The following is a 23,532-nucleotide window of genomic DNA, read 5'->3' as shown; positions in this document are numbered from 1 at the left end:
TCTTCTGTTCTTCAGGGTTCCGTCCTTTCTCCCTCCTTCCCTCCCCCCTCCCATTTCTTTTTCTTCCTTCTTCTTTTTCTTTCTATTTTCCTTCCATCACCTTTTCCTCCGTCCCTCCCTCCTTCCTTCCTTTGCCTTTTCTTCTGTCCTCCCTCCCTCCCTACTTTTCTTTTTCTTTCCTTCCTTCCTTTCGTTCTCCCGCCTCCCTCTTGCTCCTTCCTTCCTTCCTTCCCCACTTCCTCTTGCTTCTCCCTCCCTCCCTCCCATCTTCCCTCTCTTCTTCCCTTTGGCTTCGTCTCTCTCTTTCGCTCTGTTTCTGTTTCTGTTTCTGTTTCTGTTTCTGTTCCTCTCTCTCTCTCTCTCTCTCTCTCTCTCTCTCTCTCTCTCTCTCTCAAGAACTGAAGGAGCTTCCTGGATGAGGAGAGAAACATTTTCAAGGAGAAACAACCCAAAAAGTTGCCTTGGGGAGAAAAGGCCCCTCGGGAGAAGCGGAGAGCCACAGAGCAGGGGTCTCCCGCTTGGCCCCTTTAAGACTTGGGACTCCAACTCCCAGAATTCCTCAGCCAGTAAAGTCTGACAGTTGAATTCTGGGAGTGGGAGTTCCCCAGTCTTAAAGGGACCAGGGTGGGAGGCCCTGCTCCGGAGGACAGGAGACTCAGACAGGGTTGACCAGCGCCTGCCTTCTCGCCCCCCCCCCCCCAGGAGGCCTCCCAGCCACGCATCCGCCTCTACAGCAGCACCCAGTGCTGGATGCAGAACTTCTGGGCCAACTGGACCAGTGTCAGCCGGCCCATTTGCCGCGGGAAGCTCTTTGGCAACCTCAAGCCCAGCAAGAAGAAACTGGGCCAGCACTACCGCAGAGGCTCTCCTGCACCGCCGTCTTCCCAGGCTGCAGGTGGGCAGCCCTCCCCTCCAAGGAAGGGTGGGGAGGGGCAGTGGAGGGGCCTTGGGGAGGGGGCTGGATTGGCCCAAGCGGGGTAAGGGTGGGGGCTTGGGAAGGTCCCCCTGAATTACAAGGCTGTGTAGTAAATCAGGAGAGATTGGTCCCCGTTTGAACCCAAAACCCGACCCAGGGATGGACTAGACCCGTCTGGGCTCACAGCTGCCCAGGTGCCACTCAAGCCCTGGTTTTAACCGGCTGGTCCTTCCGGGCTGCCTTTCCACTTCACCCCCCCAAAGCCTCCCCACACTGGCCCCATCTTCAGCCTTTGGGGTCTCCGGGGTTCCTGTGGGTGGATTGGAGGCATTTATGGGGAGGGGGGCTTTTAACCTTTTCATCCTTTTAGTGCCATGAACTGCCGAGAATCCCTTCCCCTCCCTCCCCTCCCCCCACTGTTTCTGCTGGACAAGGGAGGCCGGCCGGGCACAAGTCCAGCAGCCGCTCAGGGCCGTTTGTGGGGTCTGGATCCAGAGCCCCATCCCCCAAAGAGGCCTCAGCCAGGGTCTGAAGGAGGGTGGGGGGCTGCGTGGGCCCCTCAGGGCAGGACCCCCACTGCCTGCCCAAGGTTGGCCTCCCTCTCCCAAGCCAGGGACCTCATTGCTGGAGAGCTTGCTTGCACGGAGAGGAGGGAAGAAATGGCTCACACCAGGACCTCTGCAAAAGGCCTGGGAGGAAGGGAGGGAGGAGGGAGGGAGGGAGGGAAGGGTGGCCTCAGTGGGGCTGGGTCTCCCCAGAAAGGGCAGCCAAGAAGTCTGGCTAGAAGCAGGGAGGGAAACTCTCCGCTGTTCATTTCTGCAGCAATGGAAAGTTCCCGTTTGGGCCGGAGCTCCAAATGAAGGTTCCCAGCGGAGAAGATGCCTCAGGTATTTACCCCAAACCTTTCTTGGCTCTTTGCAATCCCTGGAGGGGGGTTAATGGCTGGTTAATGGCCTTCTGGGCACAAGGCTCCACCTGGCCCTCCCTTGGAGAAAAGCCCCTTCATCATCCGTTCTCTCCGGAGTTTTCTGCCTGAGGTTTGTAAGACTTACGCAATCTGAACTGTTACTCTTGTTTGACATCCTTTGATCCCTCCCTGACTTTCCCTGAATGGGGATCTCCTGCAGAGACGGTGCCTTTTGCTGCTGCTGCTGCTTGCTGGAGGACTGAAGTGCGGAGCCCACAAAGGTATTGCTGTGCCCTGGGACACCTGGCCCTCCCCTCCTCCTCTTCCTCCCCACACTTCCAGTGGAGAGGGGGCACCTTCGGGCATCTGGCGGCCCACAGGCGCCACAGGGGCATCGCCAGGGAGAAAGGGGGCCAGCCTCCCTTCCCCTAACGTCTCAGCTGCCCTGGTTGCCTCCAGGCAGGGCTTCCTGTTTGAACCGGAGGCTGTTTCATCCTGGGAAGGGATGATGGTCCCACCCTGGCTGGGTTCAATGGGGGTTGGCCAGAAGCCCCTGTGGCACCGGGAGGAGGGTGGTTAGAGGGCAGTCCAAGGTCCCGCTGCTTCAGGCATGCCCAGGGCCCAATCCAGGCCCTACAGGAAGCAGGCTGCCCACAGGTGGCAGGAAGGCGGATGGTCGGTCATCCATGATCTCCCGCGGAGCACAACAGCCGCCTGGGTGGGCCTGCAGAGCTACTGCTGCCATCTGTCTGGACCCCTGCCAGGCTGCAGCCACACTATTGCCAAAGTGGCACACCGCTCCTCGGCCTGTCTTGCCAGGTGCTCTCTGGGAAGGGCGCAGGTGCTGCTGGGAGGCTGGTTCATCCCATCCTTGGCCTGCAGTGGCACATGGGGCCTATTTCTTAGTGTGGGAGGCAAATGGGCTCAGAGGCCAGACGTCTCCTTCTCTCTTGCAGACCCTCCCGCAGCCCTGCGGCTGCCCATGATTGCTATGCAACCCCGCTGGAAGTGCTCCCGGTGCAGCTCAACCCAGATTTTGTTCGGGCTGCTGTGCGGCCTGGCAATGCTCTTGGTTCTCAGCTTCCTGGCCAGCCTCCGCCGTGAGGACCCCCTCTCGCTGGACCCCGGATGGGGAGCGGTGTGGGGAGCAATACACAGACACTTTGTTCCAGCCTCCCCCAATGCCTTCCCGCTTTCCCCATCGCCCTGTGCCCTGAACGCCCCTGGCTACTGGTGCTGGTGGCCAGTGCACCTGGGCATGCGGCCCGGCGTGCGGGGGTGCGGCGCAGTTGGGGGGTGCGAGGGTAGCAGGGGGCACAGTGTGCACACGGTTTTCACAGTGGGGCTGCCTGGAGATGTGGCACAGCAGGCAGCACTGGAGCGCGAGGCGGCCGAGCATGGGGACCTGTTGCAGGCGCGCTTTGCCGACACCTACACAAACCTAACCCTGAAGACACTGGCAATGCTGGGCTGGGCCACCACCCGTTGTCCCACCGCCCGCTTCCTGCTCAAGACCGATGATGACGTCTTCCTGAACCTGCCGGCCCTGGCGCGACACCTGGAGCAGTTGGCCAGCCCACCTGCTGCCTATCTGGGCTATGTCTACTCACACAGTGCACCCATCCGCAACCCTACAGCCGGCACTACGTGCCCATCTGGCTCTACCCGGAACCTGCCTTCCCGCCCTACTGCAGTGGCACTGCCTACGTTCTCTCTGCCCCAGCCGCTGCTGCTGTCCTGGGTGCTGCCCGCCTGCTACCGCTGCTGCCCGTGGAGGATGCGTATGTGGCGCTGTGCGCCCACCATGCTGGCATTGCCCCGCGCCACCTGGACCATATGGCCGGGCTACCCACTACCCGCCTGATGCCTGCTGCTACCGGGAGGTGCTCCTCAGCGTGCACGAAGTGGAGCCTGCCGAAATGCTGTCCATGTGGGAGGCAGCTGAGCACCCCTGCACCGCCTGGCAGCGCTTCCTTGGCCTGACCCGCTGCCAGGTCCTGGCCTGGCTGGCTGCAGGGCTGCCAGACTCCTGAACGGAAAATAACTTCAGGTCAATGTCGTATGAGAGACTTGCCAGGCTGGCGTGTTGTTCAACAAGGTCACGTAGTGTAGTAAGATTGGGGTGGGTTAGGGACTTTTGTCCTCACTGTGAGTTGAGTTGGGGGGAGGGGTGCATGAAGGGAGGCTCAGCCAACCTCATTGTACACAAGTTTTACTCTGACAATAACGGTAACAATAAAAAGAGAGGAAATGCAAATCTGAGCTAATCTGGTCAACCTCTGCCTTATTGTATATCTGAGCTTCCCTGGTTTCTGTGACTTTGAAGTTTGGACTGCAAGGAAGGGGCTTGGGTTCTGAAAGGGGTGCTGGGCAATTGCTATTGTGGCTTAATGGCTTCCGTCCTGTTTTGGATCTTGGGTGAGGGACTCGCTTTCTCATCCTTCCGCTCGTGTCTTTTTTAATCTTTGCTGCAAGGAGTTTCAAAATATCCTGTCTGGAATGGATTGCCAAATCTGCATTTAGTAATAATAATACTCTATTTGCGGTCACAAACCAAAACACAAGTACAACAAAAGAAGAACATGGGAAAATTAGTCATGAACAAGTAGTCACCAAGAACTTGACGAACGGGAATTACAGCGTTCTCCTCTGATGGTTACAGCTCATAAAAAAAAATTGGAAACCTGAGAAGTGATGTATGAGGAGCCATCCCCTAGACCAGGGGTCCCCAACCACCGGGCCCCGGACCGGGAACAGTCCGTGGATCATTTTGTACCGGGACACCTATTTTGCTTGGGCGCCGCCATCTTGTTTCGACGGCACTTGAGAAAGTGCTTCCGGGTGAGCTTGTCGGTCGTCGGTTGGAAAGCGGCGTTTGGGTGCTGAAGGAATCCTCGCGCCTTAGTTTCGTTGAAGGGAGGCGGCTTCGAACGAAGAGCCGTCCCGATGGCGGTGGAGTCTCGCGTTACTCAGGAGGAGATTAAGAAAGAGCCCGTAAAGCCCATCGACCGCGAGAAGGTACAAAGGAGGAGTTGAAGGTGGCGGGGAGAAGCGGGGACGGCTGGCTGGCCGGTCGCTCGGCTCGCCTTGCCTTGGTTGTGGGTGCTGATGCCGGTACCGGTCCGTGGATCATTTTGTACATTTTGTACCGGCTTTGGTACAAAAAGGTTGGGGGCCACTGCCCTAGACAATATAAGAACAAATTACTAACAGTGGGTCTAGAAGGGTCTGTTTCAAGGAGAGACAGTAACTTAGATCTGCCTGCGTTAAACATAGGGCAATATAAAAGGACATGCTCCACAGTTTCAACCTCAGCTCTGTCACAGGGGCATAACCGCCGTTAATCGGGAGCCTCTTAAATCGCCCATCCAGTAGTGCTGAGGGCAAGACGTTAAAGCGAGCTAGGAGAAAGCTCTTCTATACTTGGGAATGGTTAGAGTGTAAAAATAGGAAGCCATCCTCAGTCCATAATTATTAAATTGGCTGAAGATCAGAGGGGAGCAAGTTTTGTTAGCTCTGGCTCGTAGATATTGCAAGTCAGTGTCCACAAGCTGTTGGACTACCCTAAATTGGGCATCCTTAAGCCCATAATCTCCCAGGGCATCCCCGTAAAACCTAGCAGGTGTAATTTCTTCATCATCATTCATATATATAATCTAAATTGACGATTACTCAAGACTGGCTTAATCGACATATCTTTGAAGAGTCTTTGCAAAATGCCAAAGGATCTTAACAGGGATCCTCTTCTGAAAAATAGTTTTGGGGTGTTGGAATTGTCAAAACTGAGGAGCACTCTAGTGCAGTGTTCAGGAGAGGGTAAAAGTTCAACCTTCTTCAAATCATCAGCTTTTAGCCCCAATAACTGTAATGTATGGCCCTCGCCAGCTGTGTTGAACCCCAGTGAGGTAAGTTGCCATTAATGGGATTAATTATGAGGGCCACCTGTTTTGACTGTAAGACCAGGTGACTGTTTGCGCCAAAAGATGTAAAGTTCGAACTATTGGTAGGATTACGTTGGCCAGTGCTTTTGTTGAGGCTTGGCAGGGAGAACCCTGCCTCCGCATCAGGCTGCTGAACGGTCAACCCAGGGCTCCCACTGGTAGTCCAGGAAACTAAGTAGTTTAAAGTACTTACTATTTCATCCCGCTGGAGCTGGATGCTCGCTGTAGTTTCTGCAACCAAGAAACATTGCTGAGCCAAAAGTTCTGTAAGGGTGGGCTCTTTTAAGGATTGGTTGGGGGCCGAGTTTTAGACAAGCCTTTGTTCTCAACTCGGGGGACGCCCTCAACCATCGGAAGAAAGATCGCGACAACCGGCAGCAGCCAGACAAAAGGGAGCAGGAGCTTTCAAACCGAGAGGCCGAGCCAAAACAAAGTCCTCAATCTTGGATTGCTTCAGAGAAGGTTGAGGAACCAGGTCAGTGAGAGATCTGCTCCTTTTCCTTGTCTTCATTATATTAAGTAGCACAATAGAGGAGGAGCTGTGTAATATAGCATAGAGTCTAGTCACTGAAGCAAGTTCTAAATCCAGAGGAAAAGGAGTCGGGAGTCGGGAAGAAACGAGTCCTAATGCAAACAATGGCAGAGCTCCTCACAAGTATACCAAGGATCCTGTCCTCCCGACAGAGCAAGGAACATGAGTAAATAAAAATGATAAAATAATAAAAATAGTGGATAAAAATAGAATAAATCAGATAAGAGAAATCACATCAAAGCTAGGCAGGGCTACACTTCCAGCTAAAGGAGTAAGATCTGTAGAACAACAACAACAAAGAAGAAGCAGTAGCAAGGCCGTCCTATAGCTCCAAATCTGCATTTAACGGTCAAACAAATGACAACTTCAAATCTCAACTAATAAATGCTCTGTCTTACATATTGGCCAAAAAAATCAGAAAATAAAATACAAGCTGAATAGTCAAGACCCTGTTGAGGATCCAAGCTCTGTCAAGGACCTTGGAGTACTCATCCCTAATGATCTAAGTGCTAGAGCCCACTGTAACTACATAGCCAAAAAGGCATTAAGAGTTGTTAACCTAATCCTGCGTAGCTTTTTCTCCGGTAATGTCACACTACTAACTAGAGCATACAAAACATTCGCTAGACCAATACTCGAATACAGCTCATCAGTCTGGAACCCACATTACGTATCTGATATTTAGCACAGTTGAGAAAGTCCAGAAATATTTCACAAGAAGACTTCCTCTACTCGTTGCAGAATACCTTATGCCAGGTAAGGGGGTGTGGGCAGGGGTGTGTGCCCATGTTAGTAGTGTAGTTAACTTGTTCACATGTACGATGTTGTAATCAGGGGCTCTGTAACATAGTTAGAAGCGAATTGTGGTATTTAAGGACAGCTCACAGACGATGGTCTCAGGAAGAACAAATTCCTGTGAAACTTGAATATGTTTTAGATTTAGGGACTTTTTATAGAAGATAGCAACACCACCTCCTCTGCGGATTTCACGATCAGACCGGTACACGTGATAGTCTCTTACTATGGATAATAGAGTCAGGGAGGGATGTGTTCAGCCACGTTTTGCAGACAAATATCTATTATTATATTATATATTATTATATATTATTATATTATATAGTATATAGTATATAGTATAGTATAGTATAGTATAGTATAGTATAGTATAGTATAGTATAGTATAGTATAGTATAGTATAGTATAGTATAGTATTGTATTTATTATATTATATTATATTATATTATATTATATTATATTATATTATATTATATTATATTAATTATATTATATTTATTATATTATATTATATTATATTATATTATATTATATTATATTATATTATATTATTATATTACATTACATTACATTACATTACATTACATTACTATATTATATTATATTATATTATATTATATTATATTATATTATATTATATTATATTATATTATATTATCAGGGTTCCCCCACTCCCAGGCCCTGGACCCCTACCGTGTGTTCAGCCTTTTGGAACCAGACCACAGAGCTGGTGGGTGACTGTGAACGCAGCTGCGTGCATCCCCACTCGCGCAAGCCAAGGGATGTGGTTTCCCTCCACACACGAAGGACCATCCCCTACCTCCACCCCAACCCCCACCCCCCGATCAGCGAAGGCGAAAAGGTTGGGGAACTCCATCTTATAGGGTGCTCCACCCGCTCAGGGAAGGGAAGCGTGGCTGCTTACACCTGCTTAGAGGGCGGAGGGCAGCAGGATGCCAAGGGGAGCAAACTGGGCCATTCGGTCATCCCTGGAACACGCTACCATGAGACGTGATGCCAGGCAAGTGTCAACTCATCAAATATTTCTATGGTCTTTTTAGAGTTGCCAACAGAAAGGGATGGGGGGAAAAAGCAGTGCGGCAGGCTTAAAACCAAAAGCGCATTCCATAAATGTTTTCAAAGATAGTTTCTAGGTGACCAAAGTTTCTGCCATGCAAAATTCTGACTGGAGAGCCTGATGGATGACTCTTGGCTATGGGGGTGTCCCATTGGAGAATATGGATTACGATACACCCAGGGGATGGGGGAAACCAGGGTCAAGGGTGACAGTGAATGATGTGCCTCAGCGTCGGCTACACCCAGGCAGTGCCAGGATGTTAACTCCATATAAATCCTTTGGAAGTTTTGGAAGTTTGGCTCCAGACTCATGTTGTAATGATGAGGCAGTCGAGTTGTTTGATCATGAACAACTGAATCATTATGATCTTTATTGGCGTCTAGTCTTGCATTTATACACATTTTTAATTATCCTCCATCATTGGTTAACTTTGGTTACTGCTTAACTTTTGTTACTGTTTAGCACAGTAATTAATACAATTAATTATCTCTAGTTAAAGTTTAACATATGTTTACTTCCTCTCTCTAATCCTCCTTTAGATGAGTGACTTTGTTTACCTGAGTTGTATTTGCTTGGAAACATTCTTTATCTGAGGTTTGCCATCCGAGGCTGGAACATTCCTGCAATTACAACTCTACGGACTCGTGATTTAATTGGGAGGAACTGCTGGAACCCTGACAGCAAACTTCAAAGAAGGGTTGTCTTGATTCCAAAATATATTACCTTCTGCAGTGCCCAAGGCCCACCTACCACACTTGGGTGGCTGCTTTGGGGTCATGGGTCCCCCATTTACAGCAGCGCCTGCTGACCCATCAGCCGCCTGGAGGGCTGGTTCAGGCAGGGGGTGTCCAACGTCAAGGGTACACAGGGCACTGCAGCTGGGACCCACCCTCTACTGTGCAGACAGGCCCCAACGTAGACCTTTTCCTCCATGTGCTGTTACCTTTACGAGATCTCGGCTGTTGTGGAGCAAGTACTGGGGAAGAAGGGATAGAAGTTTAAAATCAGGGTGGGGGGACTGAGGAAGCCCCCTCCCCCACTTCTCACAAGGAACAACACAACACTGAGGCCCCCGCTGGGCTCTTCTATGCCCGGGAAGCTCTCAGCACCCTCTCCCGTGGCTCTTTTCTGGAAGGGCCAAGGGGTGGCAGGGAAGGGCCGTCTCCGTGTGGCCATGAGGGACCCCACTCCTCCCCCAGAGGCTGCCTTTGGGGGCCCCCCAGACTCGGGGCTTCCACCCCACGGAGGAAGCCACTCCTGGCAGGCGTCACTCCTGGCGATGTGGGGAAACCGCTGCTGTGAGGCCTGGTGGTCTTTGCAAGCCCCTCCCCCACTGACTCCTCCCCCCCACCAGCCCCAGGGGTTTTACCTGTAGTCAGAAGTCGCTCCAGGTTCTCCCTGGTCAGAGTCACCTGCAGAGAGGCTGAGATTCGGAGGAAAGGAAAAAACAGGACCGGGATGAGAAACAGCCGCCCGTGGGCAATGCCCATGAGCGGAAGCCACCCTGTTGGCAGCAGCATCTTGTTCCCTGCCAGGTGATCCCACCCCCAAGGACCATGGTTGTGGGGTGACTGATCAGTGGAAGAAGCATCCCCCCTTCACCCAGCCAGGGGTTGGATGGAGCTGGATTGGGCATGGCTTACCCAAGATCCCCCAGTAGGAAGGGTGGCAGGAGGGCCCAGACCCCCCCCCAGAACTCCTGGGGCTCCTCCTGAGGGCCCAAGACCCCCAGCCGCCTCCTGAAAGGGCCCCTCACCTTTGTAACTGTCCACAATCTGCCTTACAGAGGCGGTTTTCTGCAAGAGTTTCCAGAGTCTGCCATGCAGCTTGGGAGAGGCCCTCTCTACGCGCCCCACCACGTAACTCCGGCACCTGTGACACAAGGAGGGTGGCCTCACACAGCTACCTGGCTGCCTTCCCACAACATTGGGGGGGCCGGCGGGGCTGGGTTGGCCGTGGGGTGTGTGAACCAAGTCGCTCCTTTCCAGAATCTTGCCAGGTGAGTACAGGACTCGGGTTTTCCAAACCTGAGTTTAGGATGTGGCCTGAATCCTGGCTTGCTTTTTATGCAACCGATGTTTGTTGCTTTGATCGCAACCGACTCTGCGCACTGAACCAGTGTAGAGTTCAGTAGAGAAGCGAGGAAAGACACAAACTCAACACAAACGTCAGTGTGATTCTGATCTTACTGTACCAAGGACTAAGGTTTTACTAACTTATCATCTGCAGTGATTCGCTTAACAATTGTGACAAGAAAAGTCTTAACATGGGGCAAAACTCAGTCAATGACTGTCTCACTTAGGAACAGAAATCTTGGCTTCAGCTGTGGTCGTGAGGGCGAGGCCTGCCTGCACTCCTGGCTTCCCCTGACAGTATTGGTGGGACTGTTGTTCTCTCCTTGGGGGCTCCCTGGTTGGGCTGCTGTTTGCTGTTGGATTGTGTGTCTGCATTGGTGGTGCCTCATCTGCGTTGTTTACAATGCCTGAGCAACCACTGAGGCATAAACAGCTCCCCAACTGAGACCAACCTACTTGCGTATCAAGAGGGAGCAAACCCCACTCCCTCCCAGCACCGATGGTGTTGCCTAGTCGGGTAACAAAACATCTGCAGGAAGTCAGCTGAGCTCTGAGAGCACCAAAGGCCCTACAACCAGCATCTCTCGGCCACAAAATCCGAAAGGATGCGGCCACCCCAGAAATTCTGGGCACAAACCGACCCACAGAGACAGGGGTGGGGAAGGCGCCTACCTGTCTACGGTGTCCTGGATGTCCTGAAAGAGGAGAAGAGAGAAATGGGTGCCGGCCCTCGCAAAGGTTGCCGATCCCCCCTCCACCCCCCCCAGGACCCTCTGCTCCCCTCCTTGAGGCCAGCAAGGGCCCCCCCACCTGCAAGAATTCCCCGTCCGGCTGGCGGCACTTCCTCTCCGTCTGGGCCATCAGCTGCTGCAGGTAGAAGGCCTCCCAATTGAACTTGGCCAGGGCCACCGCCCGCTCAGCCTCCATCTTCTCCTCCTGCTCGGCCAGCCAGCCCACCCAGACTGGCTGCCTCTCCCGGAGCAGCTCCTGCAGGGACTCCAGCACCAGGCCCACCTGCTGCTTCTCGGTGCCATTAGCACCTGTGGGGCAGAAGAAGAGGGGGGACTCAGAGGGAGGGGGGAGATTTCCCAGGGCTGCCTCCTGCCCCCTCCACAAGAGACCCACCTGGCACTCCTGCCGGCTCTCCTCCTCGGCCTGCCTCTGATGCAGCAGCTTCTTCCTCTTCTTCCTCAGGGGCCTCGGGAGGCCATCCAGTAAGTCCTGCACGGGGAGGAGAGGGTGCCATTCCTGGGTCCCAAATGGCAGCGCTCCCACCCAGAGGGGGCCATAGGAACCCTGTGCCCAGCTGGGGCTCCCAGGGGCAGGCAGGGGCCCACGAGGAGGAGAGCAACTGAGAGTCGGTCTGCCCCCGTCTCCTGATGGAGTGCCCCATGCACTTTATTTATTTATTTATTTATTTATTTATTTATTTGATTTGCCAATTGTTTACAAGATAATAAGTATAAGTGTATACATAGTTGTGAATACATGAAATGGGTACATATAAGAAAAATAAAAGAATAAGAAAAACAATAGGACAGGGACGGTAGGCACGTTGGTGCGCTTATGCACGCCCCCTACAGACCTCTTAGGAAAGGGGTGAGGTCAATAGTAGACAGTCTAAGGTTAAAGTTTTTGGGGTTTGGGGAAGAAACTACAGAGTTGGGTAGAGTATTCCAGACATTGACCACTCTATTGCTGAAGTCGTATTTCCTGCAATCAAGTTTGGTGCGGTTTACTTTGAGTTTGTATCTATTGTGTGTTCTTGTGTTGTTATGGTTGAAGCTGAAGTATTCACTGACAGGTAGGACATTGCAATGTATGATTTTATATACCATGCTTAAGTCAGACCGAAGACGGCGTAATTCAAGGTTTTCTAGTTCTAGAATTTCAAGTCTGGTGGCATAAGGTATTCTACAACGAGTAGAGGAGTGGAGAACTCTTCTTGTGAAATATTTCTGGACTTTCTCAATTGTGCTAATATCAGATACGTAATGTGGGTTCCAGACTGATGAACTGTATTCGAGTATTGGTCTAGCAAATGTTTTGTATGCTCTGGTTAGTAGTGTGATATTACCAGAGAAAAAGCTACGTAGGATTAGGTTAACAACTCTTAGTGCCTTTTTGGCTATGTAGTTGCAGTGGGCTCTAGCACTTAGATCATTAGAGGTGAGTATTCCAAGGTCCTTTACAGAGCTTGGGTCATCAACAAGTTCTTGACTATTCAGCTTGTATTTTATTTTCTGATTTTTTTGCCAATATGTAAGACAGAGCATTTATTTGTTGAGATTTGAAGTTGCCATTTGTTTGACCATTCTGATACATAGTCAAGATCTTTTTGTAGGGTAGCAGTATTGTCTGTGGTATTGAACAGCTTTACATCATCAGCGAAGAGAACGCAATTGCTCTTAATATGATCACAGAGGTCGTTTATGTAGAGTATGAAGAGAGTTGGTCCTAGAACACTGCCTTGGGGGACACCACTATTGACAGGTACTGGATTTGATAGGACGCTCCCGATTTTGACCATTTGTTGTCTGTTTGACAGGAATGCTTCTATCCAGTTATTCAGTTGTCCAGAGATACCATAGGATTTTATTTTTAGGAGTAGTTTGTCGTGTACCACTGAATCAAAGGCTTTACAGAAGTCTATGTAGACTGCGTCTATTGCTTTGCCCTGGTCGAGTTGTGTCGTCCATATGTTTTTGCAGTGTAAGAGTTGTAGATTACAGGATAGTTTTTTTCTGAAACCAAATTGTTTATTGGAGAGTAGGTTATTTGTCTCTAAGTGGAGGATGATGGATTGGTTAATAATTGATTCCATGACTTTACAGGTGACGCAGCATAAGGAGATTGGCCTGTAATTTTCAACTAGGCTTGGGTCTCCCTTTTTGAAGATGGGGATGACTGTGGCTTGTGACCATAGTTTAGGCAAGGAGCTGGTCCTGAAAGATTTTTCAAAGATTATGCTTAGAGGTTTGGCTATGGCAGTGGATAGCTTTCTTAAGAAGTAGGCACATATTCCATCCGGTCCAATAGATAGAGATGGTTTCAGATTGCGTAGTGATTTTTCAACATTGTCTTCTGTGAAATCGATATGTATTAGATCATTATTGTTATCTGTGGTACGGCTAGGAAATACTGGGCATGATCCATTGCTGTTTACAAATACTGAGCCGAAGAATGTGTTAAAGATGTTGGCTTTAATGGTAAATTTAATTTTTAAATTTAAAATTTTTAAATTTAAATTTAATTTTTAAATTTAAATTAAATTTAAATTTAATTTTTAATTTAAATTTGTTAGGAATTGATAGCCACCGAACAGTTGGGTTGGAAATATACAAACCAGGGTAGACATTTACTACTGTCTCTTTAAGGGAATGCTAAAATTGTAATTGGGTGTGGTTCCTCAAACGGCCGTAAGATGGAGCCAGAAACCTGGGTTGTTCTGTTCTGTTGTTGCTGGGAGTGTTGCCATTCCTGCATACCTCTCAGACCCATGGTCAGCTCCAGAGTAGCACCACTACAAAACCTAGCCAAACACTTAGCAAAACAGCTACAGTCCCATGCTGAAACAGCAGCTTCACGTGTACAAAACTCATACCACTTCTTGGAAATGATCAAAGATCTACACGTGGAACAAAAAGATCTGCTTGTAAGTTTCGATGTGGTTTCACTATTCACTCAAGTCCTGATAAAAGAAACTCTTGAAATCATCAAAAATAACAGAACACCTCTTAACCAACACATATTTCATATACAAAGGACAAAGATACAAGCAAATTGAAGGAGCCCCTATGGGATCACCACTGTCATTGCAAACCTGTTCATGGAAGAATTCGAATCCAGAGCCCTGGCTAATGCCACCCACAAACCCAAACTATGGTTAAGATACATCGATGACACATTTGTGATTTGGCCCCATGGAAAAGAAAACCTAAACAATTTCCTAACACACCTAAACAGCACACACCCCAAAATCAAGTGCACCATTGAAACGGAAACAAACAAACAACTGCCATTCCTAGATGTACTAATCTACAAAAAAACAGATGGCACACTAGGACACACCATATACCAGAAGAAAACACACACCAACCGCTATCTCAGCGCCCAATCCCACCACCACCCAGCACAGATAAACTCTGTGGCCAAAACACTAATCGCCAGAACCAAACGCCTGGCAGACAAGACACACATAAAGACTGAACTATGCATCCTGACTAAAGTACTGACAGCCAACGGCTTCCACAAAAGCAAAATCACCGGCTTGATCCACAAAAACACACTGAGACATAATGGAGACCTAGAAGATGAACAGACCCATGGAACAGCTGTCCTGCCCTACATAAGAGGTACTACAGACAAAATCAGTAAGATACTACACAAAGATAAAATTGACCTGGAAAACCAAGGCATATACGAAGTCCCCTGTGCATCATGCCCGGCCACATACATCGGACAGACCAATGGAAGAATAAGTACCCGCCTGGATGAACACAAAAATGCAGTAAAGAAGCTGGAACACACTTCCTCACTAGTCCAACACATGAAAGCAACAGGTCATAGCATGGACTTCAATGGCACCAAAACCCTAGCCACTATAGAAAATCCCAGCCACAGAACTATCAGAGAAGCCATAGAGATTGAAAAAAGACCTGAAAGCATGAATAGAAGAGATGATTCCACCAGACTGTCAATCATTTGGAAGCCTGCACTCACAAAGAAAAAAATCTCCACACCACTAGCCAGCAAAACACCTGGGCACAAACAGATCCTCCCTGATACTTCCAGCTCAAACACACCCCAACCAGGCACCCAGATGAAACCTAGCTTCCTAACAAATGATAGCCGTCCATTTACTCGGAGCCAAGCTGCACTAAAGGCCTCCAATACAGAAACACAATGTTGCCAGCCAATCACGACACAAAAAAAGCCAGAAAACAGACAGGAGATATTAGAAACACCAATCAAGCAGAACACAGAAAACTCCAAGAGCGTTCCCTTAGCGGACGTTCAGAGTTACGCCGTAAATTGCCCTCTTAGCCGTAAATTGCCCTTCCAGATCTTGTCCTCTGCCACCCAGGCCTCTCTCTGTCTCTCTCTCTCCCCGTAAGCATGAAAGCCGGCTGGGTGACTTTGAGGGAATCGCCAGGAGATGCGAGTTCTAGTTCTGCCTTAGGCAGGAAAGCTGACGCTGGGAAAGTCTCCCTCTCCGTCTCAGCCTAAGCCACCTCGCAGGGCTGTTGGGGGAAAAGAAGAGGAGAAAGGGAGATCGCTGTAGTATGTTCCCTGCCTTGAGTTATGCATTAAAGGAACGGGACAAAAATAAGTCAATCTGGAGAGATTGGTCCCCGTTTGAACCCAAAACCAGACCCAGGGATGGACAGGACCCGTCTGGGCTCGCAGCTGCCCAGGTGCCACTCAAGCCCTGGTTTTAACCGGCCGGTCCTTCCGGGCTGCCTTTCCACTTCACCCCCCCAAAGCCTCCCCCACACTGGCCCCACCTTCAGCCTTTGGGGTCTCCGGGGTTCCTGTGGGTGGATTGGAGGCATTTTATGCAGGGGGGGGGGGCTTTTTAACCTTTTCATCCTTTTAGTGCCATGAACTGCCAAGCATCCCTTCCCCTCCCCCCTGCACTGTTTCTGCTGGACAAGGGAGGCCGGCCGGGCGCAAGTCCTGCAGCCGCTCAGGGCCCTTTGCGGGGTCTGGATCCAGAGCCCCCTCCCCCAAAGAGGCCTCAGCCAGGGTCCAAAAGAGGGTGGGGGGCTGCGTGGGCCCATCAGGGCAGGACCCCCACTGCCTGCCCAAGGCTGACCTCCCCCTCCCAAGCTAGGGACCTCATTGCTGGAGAGCTTGCTTGCACGGAGGGGAGGGGAGAAATGGCTCACACCGGGACCTCTGCAAAAGGCCTGGGAATAAGGGAGGGAGGGAGAGAGGGAGGGAAGGGCGGCCTCAGTGGGGCTGGGTCTCCCCCAGAAAGGGCAGCCAAGAAGTCTGGCTAGAAGCAGGGAGGGAAACTCTCCGCTGTTCATTTCTGCAGCAATGGAAAGTTCCCGCTTGGGCCGGAGCTCCAAATGAAGGTTCCCAGCAGAGAAGATGCCTCAGGTATTTACCCCAAACCTTTCTTGGCTCTTTGCAATCCCTGGAGGGGAAGCCGGGTTGAAGACAGCTGGTTAATGGCCTTGGTCCTTCTGGGCACAAGACTCTGCCTGGCCTCCCTTGGAGAAATGCCCCCTTCATCATCCGTCATTCTCCTCCGGAGTTTCCTTCCTGAGGTTTGTAAGCCTTAGGCAATCTGAACTGTTACTCTTGTTTCGACATACTTTGGTCCCTCCCATTCCCCTCCTGCAGAGACGGTGCCTTTTGCTGCTGCTGCTGCTGCTCGCTGGAGGACTGAAGTGCAGAGCCCACAAAGGTATTGCTGTGCCCTGGGACACCTGGCCCTGCCCTCCTCCTCTTCCTCCCCACACTTCCAGTGGAGAGGGGGCACCTTCGGGGCATTTGGCGGCCCACAGGAGCATCGCCAGGGAGAAACGGGGCCAGCCTCCCCTCCCCTAACGTCTCAGCTGCCCTCGTTGCCTCCAGGCAGGGCTTCCTGTTTGAACCGGAGGCTGAACATGTTTGATCCTGGGAAGTGATGATGGGCCCACCCTGGCTGGGTTCAATGGGGGGTTGGCCAGAAGCCCCTGTGGCACCGGGAGGAGGGTGGTTAGGGGACAGTCCAAGGTCCCGCTGCTTCAGGTATGCCCAGGGCCCAATCCAGGTCCTACAGGCAGCAGCCTGCCCACAGATGGCAGGAAGGCGGATGGTCGGTGAGCCATGATCTCCCGCGGAGCCCAGCAGCCGCCTGGGTGGGCCTGCAGAGCTACTGCTGCCGTCTGTCTGGACCCCTGCCTAGCGCCCACGTCCTGCAGCCCAGCAGCCGGGGCCCCAGGTTGCCAGGTGCTCAGTGACCTTAAACGGCTCGGCAACAAGGGGCTGCGCCAGGCCAGGCCTGCTCTCCCAACAGTCAGACGTGCCTGGCTGCCAGCCACAAAGTCTGCTCGGCTTCTGGATTTAGGGATAGCTGGAGAGCCAGGCTCCAGAGCAGCTTGGCAGGATCCTGGAGCTGAAGGTTAAGAGTATATGGCAGGAGAGACCTTAATGGGGCTACTGGAGTAGGAGGATTAACTTGCGGGGCCAGTGCAATAAGTTCCCATGGTGCAATAAGATTGGGACTGGGTTGGGGACTTCTGTCCTCACTGTGAGTTGTGTTGGTGTGTGTGTGTGTGTGTGTGTGTGTGTGTGTGTGCACAAAGGGAGGCTCAGCCAACCTCACTGTACACAAGTTGTACTCTTGACAATAACGGTAATACTAAAAAAGAGGGAATGCAATCTGAGCTAATCTGGTCGACCTCAAGGCTTATTGTATATCTGAGCTTCCCTGGTTTCTGTGACTTTAAAGTTTGGACTGCAAGGAAGGGGCTTGGGTTCTGAAAGGGGGCAATTCCTACTGTGGCTTAATGGCTTCCGTCCTGTTTTGGATCTTGGGTGAGGGACTCGCTTTCTCATCCTCCCGCTCGTGTCTTTTTTTAGCTTTGCCGCAAGGAGTTTCAAAATATCCTCTCTGGAATGGATTGTCCAATCTGCATCGTCTGTGGGAATTGGATAGTTACTTAAGAATGATCAGCTGTCCCCTTAAGGGAATGCATCATGGTAAATGTAGTTAAAAGGTATCTTGGGAAATGTAGTTCATGTCACGTGGCCACATCTGTAATCCTGATTGGTCACTAAATTGACCCTCGAGGGGTTGGGGGAGGTTTCCTCCATTGTTGCCTGAACTCCCTAACTCATGGCAGTTGCTTTCTATCGCTAGGAGATGGGTTAGGAGATAACCATCTTTTATTACAAGGTAGATATGCAAAGGATTGGTCATAAAAGAAGAACTTCATCACAAACGTGAGTTATGAGAATACCTGATGAACCAATAAATGTTCTTTGTTAGGGACGTCTTGTTGAGTTATCTCTCTGCATCTGTACAGTTTATGATTCCACCTCTGTACAAGATACAGAAAAGCTCTCAACCCATCCAGTCAAGTGAGCCACTATCTTAAAAAATAATAATTAAATCTTCCCACTTTTAGCCATTCCCCCAAGGGAATATAATTTAAATCAAGTCTAACCCTAGGCTATAATATAAGTACCCCAACACAATAATGTTCAAAATCCAAACCTCCCTATAAATATCTTTCTATCCTTGACAGGTAGGGCCTAGCATTTTAGAGAAAAATGCCACTTCTGTGTTGAAAAACCCTCAAAAGCCATTCCCTAATCTGTGTAACACTAGCCTCTTCTTCCAGTAGTTTAGCATACAAGTCTTCATTCAAAATAAGTGTAATTACCCATCCATTCACAGCTTACAATACCCAGCCAATACTCATCCCTGTAAGGACTCCTAAAAGGGCAACAACTTGTGTTGCTGACAAACAAACAAACATGCCAGAGGATGGACCACCGTGATTCCTAAGTAGGTAAAAATCTGTGCATTGGACTCAAGATCCCATTCACGTGGAAGCAAATTCTCATTCAGTCAAAAAAAAAACCATTTACAAATGCAAGCAAAACATTTCAAAATCATTTCTTTTTAGATAGGTTTAATTGAGCATTTTTAAACCTCAAAAATTTTCAGGAGACGAAAAAAAACCCAAAATTGTATTTAGAAAAAGAAGAATATATTTGCAATCTGCAAGCCAAAAATAGCGTAGACTGCAAAAGGCAAGGGATCAGACGTCACTCTTTTAAGAAGAGATCGGGGGACAATTTGTCTGAAATGGTATTAAGCAGGGGGTCAGGCTAGAAGGCCTCCAAGTTCCCTTCCAACTCTGCTATTCTAAAACTTCTAAAAACCTTTACCCGCCTTTCTCAGGCTGGCTCTGCAGAGACGGGGCGGACAGTCAGAATGAGAAATGGAGGAAGTTCCCCCTCCCCCGCTTCTCTCTTTCCCCGCCACAAAGGTCAAAAGAAAAGAAAAAGCGTGTGCAAAAGAAGGGCGGTTAAATTACACAGAATTCACACCTCCCTTCTCCACTCTAGTCTCTCTCTCCAACTAATCACACACATTTCACACACACACACACACAAATTTCTCTCCCATTTCTTTCTCACTTGTCTTTCTTGCAAAATATTGCAACTGTAAAAGAGAATTTCTCGGGGGGGGACAGACACATACCATTAAACATCACTCCAGACCTGTGGAGGTTTTGTCCCTTTAAATGTTCCCTTTTTCCTTTCCACAGGCAACCTGTAGCTCATTCTCGAAGCAGTGGGAAACTCTTAACAGTTTCAATCGTCCATGGATCGTCCACTGCCCGAAGCCCCCGGCCCAAGCTGAAAAGCTCATCCCAATCAATTCAAGTTCATTCCGTCCTATAGGTTATTATTATGGATATCCAAGAATTTAACAGATCACATCAAATTGATCCAATTAAATTATCTGAGTCTTCCCATTTAGACAGGCTTCACTTTTTTTAAAAAATATATATATATATTATTACCTGCTAAACCCCGGGTGGGAAGAACAACGAAAATCTTTTGCTTTCTTTCTTTCTTTCTTTACTCTTAGTTGTTTCAGAGCTTTTGGCTCTTTTGAGAACGGTAATTTCTCAAGATCTCTCCAACACTGCGGTATTTTCTTAGTTCACCATCAGTGTGTAACTTTATAACCCCCATTAAGAATAACCATGATGGTGTATTATAAAAAATGTTTGTGGTTATCTTACTAAGTAGGTTCACTCTGCTTACGTCAAGATCTGCCTTCTGGGCTTGTACAGGAAAATGGAGTTACTGCAAAAGCAGCTTCTTCTCCCTTACAACTTAGATCTTAGGTCAACGCAGGGGTGGGATTCAAATTTCTAAACCACCAGTTCTGTGGGTGTGGCCTAATTTGTGGGTGTGGCTTGGCGGTCCTCGCTTAATGACCAGGTCCTTGCTTCGTGGCCAATTGCTTAGCAAGTGCTTTTTGCCAGTTTCCAAGGCCTGGGGGACCCTGGAGAGGGCAAGGCGAGGCGCGGGCAGCTACAGGGAGGGCTGCAGAGGGCTGGGCGAGGCCAACTCAACATCACTTCTTTGCCCTAATGACTAAGTATTAAAAAAGATATACCAAAACAAAAGGTAGTTTATTATGTCATCTCTTTAATGCTTAAAAGGTACACAAAACTATATAATAAAAAGGTACACAAAACTATATTGTTACAACAATTTCAAATATTAATCAAAAACTATTACATAACAAAACTGTTAGATCTGGGGTAGATCGGTTCGAATGAGACGCGAGACCATTCTAGTGAGTTCAGCTTTTTATTTAGAATAGGAACAGTCTGGGAAATACAAGCCACGGCAGCCCTTCATATAGGGCTGGCTCGCGGCTCGGCGGCCAATGGCAGCGCTTTGAATCTCCCGCGATCGGCACAGCCAATCGTGGTAGATTCTTAGCGCTCCAATCATGGCCGGGGTTTCGACCAATCAGGTCGTTGTCCGTCTGGACCAATCAGTTGTGAGGGTTTGGAGTATGCTAATACAGCACACCCCTCCCCTCTTGGTTTCGGTGCGTCGTGACGTAGTCGCGCAGGTAGGCGGGGCTTCGTACCTGTCTAGTTGACCTGCGCAGCTCAGTTCTTGTTTGGTTTTCGACCGGTTCGAAGGCCTTCTCTGTCGCTCTGGTTCCCAGGGTTGGAACCGCCTGGAAGGTGGGGCTGGGCCTTTCTTGGTAGCTCCCTCCCGGTCTACCCGGGCTGGTTGAGCTGCCGTCTCTGTTGTTCCCGTCGGATCTTTGTTCCCGGGCTGGTTGCACTGGCCTGGCTGCTCCTTCCCGGTGACGATTCCGGGGTTGCCTGTTCTGTTGGTCCCGCGTTTACTGGTGAGTAGGACCGGTTTATTTGGGGGTTATTTGTTCCGGGTGAGGGTTGTTCAGCTTGCGCTAGGGGGGTCCCTCTTTCTTTAACGCTTGCCATTTCCCCCCTTCTAGTTTCTTGCTCGGGTGTATGGTTGTTGGCTATTCTGGACCTTAGTTGGTTAATGTGCCGTTTCCAGTTTTTCCCGTCGCTTGTTTCTAGTCGGTATGATACGGGGCCAGTTATTTGGGTGATTGTTGCTGGTATCCAGAGTGGTTCCCCCGACAGGTTTTTTGCATATACTGCATCACCTATGTTGAATTTTCTGTGCTTGCTGGAGGAACCCGGGGGTTTGTCAGGGGTGTATGTGGGGTGCATTCTATCTAGTGTTGATCGTAGTTTTCTGCCCATCATTAGTTCTGCCGGGCTTCTATTTGTGGTTGCGCTAGGTGTAATATGTTGGATGAGGAGCATTTTATTGATTTTATCTTGTATGTTGGTTGTTTCTATTTTCTGTATGGCTTTTTTTGTGTATTGGACCATGCGTTCCGCCCGTCCGTTCGCCACCGGATTTGCCGACGCGGTTAACGCATGAAATTGTTCAAACGCTAGTGCGGTAAACTGGGGCCCGTTGTCAGATACTATTATATCTGGCAGGCCGTGTGTGGCAAAGAGTTTGCCCAGTTTCCTTATTACCGCCTCCGTTGTGGTTGATTTCATGGTGCTTACCTCCAGCCAGTTGGAGTAAGCATCTACTGTGATGAGGTACATGTGCCCCTTGGTTGGCCCCACGAAGTCTATGTGAATCCGGGACCACGGTCCTCTTGGTGTTTCCCATTCATGTATTGGGGCGGCGGGAGGACTGGGTCTGGACTCTTGGCATTGTTTGCATTTGGCTACCCAGGTTTTGATTTGTTTGTCCATGCCTGGCCACCATGCATAGCTTCTGGCCAGGCTTTTCATCTTAACCATCCCTGGGTGCCCCTCATGCAGCATCCCCAATACCCTTTCTTGCAATGTTTCCGGGATTACCACTCTGTCTCCCCAAAGTATACAGCCCTTCTCGGTAATGAGTTCAGTTTGTCTGTTTCTGAAGGGTCTGAATAGTTCGTCCCTGTCCCCTTCCGGCCATCCTTTTCCAACCCAGCTTAGGACTCGTGCCAGCCACTTGTCTTTATTTGTTTCTCTGGCAATGTCTGGCGCGGTCACTAGTGGATTGGGTATTGTCTCTATTTGAAGTACCTCTGTCGTGGGTGCCGGGTTGTCTTCTAGGTCGGGCAGGGATGAGCGGCTCAGGGCGTCTGCGTGGGTGATGTCCTTCCCAGGTCGGTGAACCAGCTGGTAGTTGTATGCTGACAGGAACTCAGACCACCTTGTCATTCTTGGTGATAGAATGTTCGGTGTGGCCTTATTTCCTGCCAGGATCCCTAGCAGCGGCTTGTGGTCCGTGATGATTGTAAAAGTCCTACCGTAAAGGTATTCGTGGAATTTCTTGGCGCGGTGACGACTGCTAGGGCCTCTTTGTCGAGCTGGCTGTAGTTCCGCTCCGGCTTTGAAAGTGTCCTTGATGAGAAGGCGATGAGTGCTTCCCTCCCGTCTGGTAGCTGGTGGCTGAGGATGGCGCCGATCCCAAAAGGTGATGCATCGCACGTTACCGTTAATGGCAGAGTCTCACTGTACTGGATTAGTACCGCGTCAGATGTTAGCAGTTTCTTTGTGTTGTTGAAAGCGCTCTCCTCCCGTGCTCCCCAGGTCCAGGTGGCTGTTTTATCTAACAGCCTATGCAACAGTTCGCCACGGTCGCCTTTTGAGGTAGGAAGACATTGTAAAAGTTTAACAGTCCCAAGAAAGCCTGCAGTTCCGTTTTGTTTTTGGGTAGTGGCGCTTCCCTTATGGCTCTCAGTTTCTTCTCTGTGGGGTGGATCCCTTGTTTGTCTAGGAGGTACCCTAGGAATTCGACCCTCTCAGCCCGTAGCTGGCACTTCCCTTTCTTGACTTTGAGCCCCGAGTCTCTGAATTTCTTCAGTACCTCCCTCAACCGGGCTTCTAGTTGCTTTTCGTTTTTCGCGGCCACTAAGACGTCGTCAAAATAGGGCACCACCCCCTCTATGCACTGGAGGAGTCTTTCCATGAGGCTTTGGAAGACCCCGGGTGCCACGCTGACTCCGAACTGGAGCCGGTTGCAACGGAAAGCCCCCCGGTGCATTACGATGGTCTGGGCTTCGGCGGTTTCGGCGTCGACCGGCAGTTGATGGTAGGCTTGCGCCAGGTCGAGTTTGGCAAAGATCCGGCCTCCCCCCAGCGAGTGCAGAAGGTGCTGCACTACTGGGACGGGATATGCGCTTTGCTGGAGCGCGTGGTTTAGGGTGGCCTTATAGTCCCCACAAATTCTCACGGACCCATCTGGCTTGATGGGG

General features: G+C 50.1%; 1 protein-coding gene and 1 pseudogene across 1 annotated transcript in view; one reads left to right on the top strand and one right to left on the bottom strand.

Moving 5' to 3' along the window:
* LOC148131766 (E3 ubiquitin-protein ligase TRIM7-like) overlaps nt 1-13,745 on the bottom strand; it is a 68,293-nt gene extending 54,548 nt beyond the window's left edge. Inside the window, exons 1-6 of the mRNA XM_087954129.1 lie at nt 13,733-13,745; nt 11,370-11,465; nt 11,055-11,284; nt 10,917-10,939; nt 9,926-10,041; nt 9,539-9,592 (exon numbers count right to left, since the gene is read on the bottom strand). Coding sequence (XP_087810255.1) covers nt 9,539-9,592; nt 9,926-10,041; nt 10,917-10,939; nt 11,055-11,284; nt 11,370-11,465; nt 13,733-13,745 — 532 coding nt within the window. The remainder of the gene's footprint in view (nt 1-9,538; nt 9,593-9,925; nt 10,042-10,916; nt 10,940-11,054; nt 11,285-11,369; nt 11,466-13,732) is intronic.
* LOC148131767 (beta-1,3-galactosyltransferase 4-like) lies at nt 2,806-3,897 on the top strand (annotated as a pseudogene).
* Nucleotides 13,746-23,532: the final 9,787 nt, after the last annotated feature.

This window comes from Notechis scutatus, chromosome 2 (assembly GCF_049901735.1).
Source record: "Notechis scutatus isolate UNSWTSFEM ecotype Mainland chromosome 2, rNotScu1.2, whole genome shotgun sequence".
NCBI lineage: Eukaryota > Metazoa > Chordata > Lepidosauria > Squamata > Elapidae > Notechis > Notechis scutatus.
The sequence above is the reverse complement of the archived record's forward strand: the minus strand, read 5'-3'. Positions and strand labels throughout refer to the sequence as shown.